Genomic DNA, 5,497 nt, shown 5'->3' on the forward strand with positions numbered 1-5,497 from the left:
TAATTTTTTGAATCTTGTTTTTTATTCTTATTTTTCGTATAATAGTAACTCCTGAACTTAATCATGACTGTCAGACGACAATACTGGACAGCTGCAATGTTCTCTTTCTGCAGGTCTTGATTCGTTGTCTTCAAAAGTAATCCACGTATGCTAATACTCCTCCGTCTCAAAATAACTGTCGTCGATGGCAAATACTGTCTTTTGCAACCAGGTCACTGCTACACATCTCAGTCTGAGGTGTAAATTTTCTAAGCTGGTGTGGGCTGAATTCAATTCGAGCGAGCCGGCGATGGTTCTGGTGGCTGGAAGATCGGTGGACAGGCATCAACCGAGATAGAGTGCAAATGCTAAGGAGATGCCGGTGGCAGTTTTTATGTAATGGGAATATATGGATTTTCGCAAAAAAAAAAGTGGAATATATGGAATGAGAGAAACAGGCGTATTTTCCAGGGCATCGAAATACAAGCGAAGGGAGATTGAGATGTATAGACAGGCTCATCGGGTAGCTTAAGAGTTGAACTGCTAGTTCTTTTTTCCTTATGTTTCGTTTTGCATCTTCCAGGCTGAACAACATCTGTATAACTTTCGTAAAGCTGTTAGTTTTTTCCTCCTATAATGCAAAGGCACATACAGTTCAAAAAAGAAATGTTCACCTAGAAACGGATATGAAGGTAGTACATTACAAACGGGGTTCCTGTTTATACGAGTCACCACAGGATTTGATAAAACTCATCTTCATATAAATGTAAAAGTAGTGCTTTTAATATAAAAAAAACCATTGCTCTGAACTGCTTTGTCTTGGACGATCAATTGGAGAGATGCGCGTCAATCCTATCTTTTTTCCCATCTATGTAAAAGTAACTTCAAAAGAAAAGGCAAGGGCTCATTCCAAAGGGAAATTCGGGTTTAGTACTTTTGCTACTATATGGATGCCAAACTCGGACATTAGCTGTACTCTCTGTTGTGAGTTGATGTCATTTTCTGTGCTCGTGCTGTATTTTGAAAAGCTAAGAGTGCTTTTCCAAAGTTTCAGTAATGCCCCGTACATATTCCATCCGTGCTAATTTCCAGAACAAATAAATGGGATATACCCCTGTGAATCGAGAGGGCCCAATTTTTTCCTATAGAGCAGTACTCCAAACAGTAGAGAATGTTACAGGGTGAGGTGAACCAACCACCTCGAGTAATCACCACTGGACAAAATATATCTACACCATGTACAGAGCAGATCACCACCTCCCCAGCTTCCTCATGCCAGATACACTAGCTAGCTAGTCTTCGGTGTTTTTTCACTTCTTGCAATCTTTTGTTACTCACCACCATGGCTGCAGCTGCAAAGAACCCACTCAAGACTCAGATCAAATTGGCTCGATTTCAATCGGCAGACCTCTCGGGAACTCCACGTACGGGTATGCCATTGGAACGTCATCGCCGTCGATTTTCCATCTGCAGAGCGCCAAAATTGTCAAGAAACTAATACAAATATCAATCAGCACTGTAAATTAGTATAGAGATTCAGTAAGCATTCATCTCCTCTACTCTGAAGAAAAAACAGAAATGCAGTGTCTACTGTCACAATCAGATAGCTGCAGATGTTTGGGACCTCATTTGGTACCACTCAACTTGCATAGCCTACTTATTGAAAACTCCATGCTGCCATGTTTGCACAGTGTGTGGTCGTCTGATACCATGTAGCCTTGTTGCCATGTATTACTATTAGTATGATAGAGGCATTAATCTGTGTACATGCTGTTAATCAACGCGGTCCCAAGTGTGTCGTTCAAATCTAATCCTGGGTTTTCTCTCAAAATGCCGTGCATGTTCTTCATTTCTTTGATTTGTGGCTCTCACTAGATTAATGGTTAACCTATGCATCGCCTAATCCAATAAAATAAACATGTGCTCTTCTTTTACCTGAAATTGAGCACAAGATGATGAACGAAGAAAGCAGCCTCTACTTTGGCAAGTTCTGATCCAGGACAGAGCCGAGGGCCACCGCCGAATGGCGTAAACTTCTTGCTTGTTCCTTGGATTGCTCCCTGTTCCATCAAACAATTCAATTATTCATAAACATGAACTGGATCATTAGCTTCGATTCATCAAGAAGCTAAGAAAATGAAGAAGCAAAGCCAAGAATGCTGGCTTTGAGTGAGGAATCATGGTTAGGACCATGTACAAAAGGCACTACTGTCTCAGCCTAAAGCCTGCTTGGCATCTGAGGATACCAGCATAGTAATTATGGCATGGGTTAGTTGGACACTCACTAATTAAAGGTAGCAATTAGTTAGAGTACACCTTTAAAGAAGATTCTCTCAAAGCTACAGATAAGTTCTTCTGATTGGTGCTCTAACCTTTTTTTATTGTATAGGATTATATATTATAAAAAACGTATTATATCAAAGGTAAGCATCCCAATAATAGCTAAGCTGCATGACCGAACTGTTCTTGATCATTGTTCAGTACCAACATAGATTTGCAAGTACTGAGGGGTCTCTATGGTAATCAGACATACCTCCCATCTGCGAGGCTGGAACTGTTGAGCATTTCCATGAAGTGAGGGGTTCAAATGAACAGAACTGAAAACAGGTAGGACCTTCCAGCCAGATGGAATCAGATACTCTGCAACAGAGCAAGAAACAGGGCCACAAGCTTTTGAGCATCTTCTGTTAAAATCTAGGTGTTTGAGGAATAACAATGCTCACAAATCAGGAACAAAGGTGCCCTTTGCCTGATCCATTATCATGTGATGAGCACAATGGGATCTGCAAGGAAAGCCTCAAGTTGGGTTAAAACTACCTTTGTATCTGACGTCTTTGAGAGCCTTCCTGTGGACAAACTTGACAATGTTTCCACATCTCAGCGCCTCATTGATAACCTGAAAGGACATCCACATATGTATCATTGCACCATTCCCATTATTACAGACCAATTTAAGACTCTTCCCCCTTTGACCCATCCTTGCAAACTGTTCTTACTCTCAAGTCAATATTCAGATATAGGCAGGCATATATGTCAATGATCTTAATAAGGAAAAAAATGCATCTACATCCTAAAGCATTTGCTGAATGATTATCATCTCACATGTTGGGTATATTCCATCTTCTTGTAGTCCTCAGAGCTCAGGCACTCCTCCTTGCCTTTGGTAGATCTTATGCCTTCATGCTCCCTCTGCATGCATAGCATGTTCGCATATAGTTAGTGTCAGGTGAACAACTACCAATCATCTGTGGATTCACCATGAGGAGCATGATGATGTACCTTCACTAGGTCTAGATCTGTAGCTGATTGTCCAAGGAAGTATACAACCATGGAGATCAAGAGTGAGGTGGTCTCGTATCCTCCTAGTAGGGAGTCCAGCACAAAGCTCACTTTCTCCTCATCGGAGAGCTCATTGGTTGACAGGAGCACATTGAGGAAATCATCCTTTTTGCAGGAGCCAGTTTTTCTCCTCTCCTCAATAATACCATTCACAGTGCTTGATATCCTCTTCCTGGCCTGTGATCACCATACAATAGAACCAGTGTTGGAACAATATGGCATCCATATATGCATCTTTAATGTAAACTTGGTATAGTACCAGTATAGATGTGTACTAGTTTCAGGAGCTTCATGCATGGTAAGTACATAAAAAAGGCTTGAAACTTTGATAGAAATTAAGAAAAAGGGTGAAGCTGTTTAATTAAATAAATTGATTACCTGGACAGCTCTGGCATAGGGGGTCCATGGGATGCGAAGAGGGAAAGAGATGAGGCCCTTCATGAAGGTGAGGAAGTCCTCCAGTATCATGGCAGTGACTGGCTCCTCTGGTGACAGCCCCAACACCTGCTTCACTATCACACTGAATGCGAACTGTGCTCACCCAGAAGAAAGGTAAGAAATAAAATAAAGAACCTGGTCAGTCAAAGCCACCTTTGGAAAACATTCATGCATCAGGAAGTAACAGCATGATGATGTAGATATAGGTAACATGTGCAGAGATTTTCCCCCATGTTTCATGGGATCATGTCTCTCTGTCTAGTAATGACTAGCCAGCTAGCTGTGGTTTTAGTAAGTAGATGCACTTGGTATGGTAACAAACCTTCCTTGCCTCATCACAGAAGGTGATTTTGCTGGCCTTGCCATGATGCCATGACCCAACTATGTGCAGTGCAATCTTTTCAATGTCACCAAGGTAGCTTGGCTTAAGCTTTGTGGAGGTAACCAGCGCTAGAGCAAGGGTCCTGAGCCTCTTGTGGTCCTCCCCCAGGACCACCAGCATGGAGGACTTGCCCAGTATGCCATGAATTGGCTTGGGGTAACTGCACTGGAACAGCTTCTCCTCATTCTGCAGGATGAAGTGGTTCAGCTCCTGGTCACAGGACACTATGGTGGGGGTGCAGAACAGATGGGACTTGAACACCCTCCCATACCTGCATCATCACACCAAAAATGTTAGATGCCATCATACTCTTAGCTAGTCTTCTGCTATCTTACTTAGTTGCTATCTTACCATTTGTCATGAACAAGTTTTCTACTGACTTGTACTTCCACAAACACCGATATAACTCTACCACACTGTCAAGTTCATATGTACTTACAGCCTTCGAGTTAAGAATAAAAGAAACAAGCATAAAGCTGCTGAGACAGGACAACATGCACAACATGCATCGCCTTTTGCTGCCACATGAAGTAATGATAAACAATCCTACGTACTTAACTGCATAGATAAGAATCTGTGGTGGTGGCCATGAATGATAGTAACACAAAAATGCTACTGCTGATTACCTGGAGCAGTGATCATCCAGGAAGCTGCCCAGTGTGTTGGAAGCATGAGGGGTGAGGAACCTCAGGGTCTCACCAACAAGGGGCCATCCGAAGCTGCCCCTGGGAGCCTTGGGATTCAGGAGCAAAGGTAGGAAGTGGCTCATCACTAGCGTCAGGAGCAAGGACAACAAGATCGCCGGAGCAGCCAGCACGAGCTCTCCCACCATCATACTCATCATACCACAGCGCGGCTCCAGGAACCAGAACCAATCTTTCCTATGGTCTCATCTCACAAGCTGCATGGAGCCGGCCTTGCTTGCCTCTCTGTCTACCTGTCTAAGCTATCATTCACTTCCTCACCCTCTCTTTCCTTCTCTCTCTCTAGAATGGAACGTGAGGGGGGAGGTTATATAGTGGTAGGAGCAAACCGAGCAAGGGCAGGAAGGATCTTGGCAAAGGGAGAGGGAAAGGAAAAATAAGGTTGCCTTTCCGTTTCTTGCTTTGGCCTTGTTTATCTTTCAAGTAGTACCACTAGCAGTACTTGCTTGATCTCTGTTTTTACCGCAGAGTTGGCTGCATCTATATGTGTACTCCTCTCCTATATGCACGAGCACACTGTATGAATAACTTTTATCAAGAAGGGGCTACGACTAGCTTAGGAGCATGGTCCCTTTAAGAGTACTGCTAGCATCTAGGCTGCTGCTGCTGCTCAAGGTGCAGTCAAACACGCAGGTAGAGAGAAAAATGTATCCGT

General features: G+C 43.0%; 1 protein-coding gene across 1 annotated transcript; it reads right to left on the minus strand.

The window, feature by feature from the left end:
• Positions 1-1,077: 1,077 nt before the first annotated feature.
• Positions 1,078-5,201, minus strand: LOC127335210 (cytochrome P450 724B1). Its single transcript, XM_051361817.2, has 9 exons — positions 4,765-5,201; positions 4,079-4,409; positions 3,697-3,849; positions 3,259-3,495; positions 3,082-3,168; positions 2,797-2,875; positions 2,513-2,619; positions 1,915-2,039; positions 1,078-1,446 (listed from the first exon to the last, which is right to left on the minus strand). The coding sequence occupies exons 1-9, from the start codon at positions 4,980-4,982 to the stop codon at positions 1,359-1,361; spliced, it is 1,425 nt and encodes a 474-aa protein (XP_051217777.1). The 5' UTR covers positions 4,983-5,201; the 3' UTR covers positions 1,078-1,358.
• Positions 5,202-5,497: the final 296 nt, after the last annotated feature.

This window comes from Lolium perenne, chromosome 2 (genome assembly GCF_019359855.2).
Source record: "Lolium perenne isolate Kyuss_39 chromosome 2, Kyuss_2.0, whole genome shotgun sequence".
NCBI classification, from domain to species: Eukaryota; Viridiplantae; Streptophyta; class Magnoliopsida; order Poales; family Poaceae; genus Lolium; species Lolium perenne.

Coding starts and splice junctions, on each gene's coding strand:
- LOC127335210 (XM_051361817.2), bottom strand. CDS start 4,982: ATGATGAGTATGATGGTGGGAGAGCTCGTGCTGGCTGCTCCGGCGATC. Junction 3,496..3,696: donor CCTATGCCAGAGCTGTCCAG/GTAATCAATTTA, acceptor TGGTGATCACAG/GCCAGGAAGAGGATATCAAG. Junction 2,620..2,796: donor CAAAGACGTCAGATACAAAG/GTAGTTTTAACC, acceptor GCTCTGTTGCAG/AGTATCTGATTCCATCTGGC.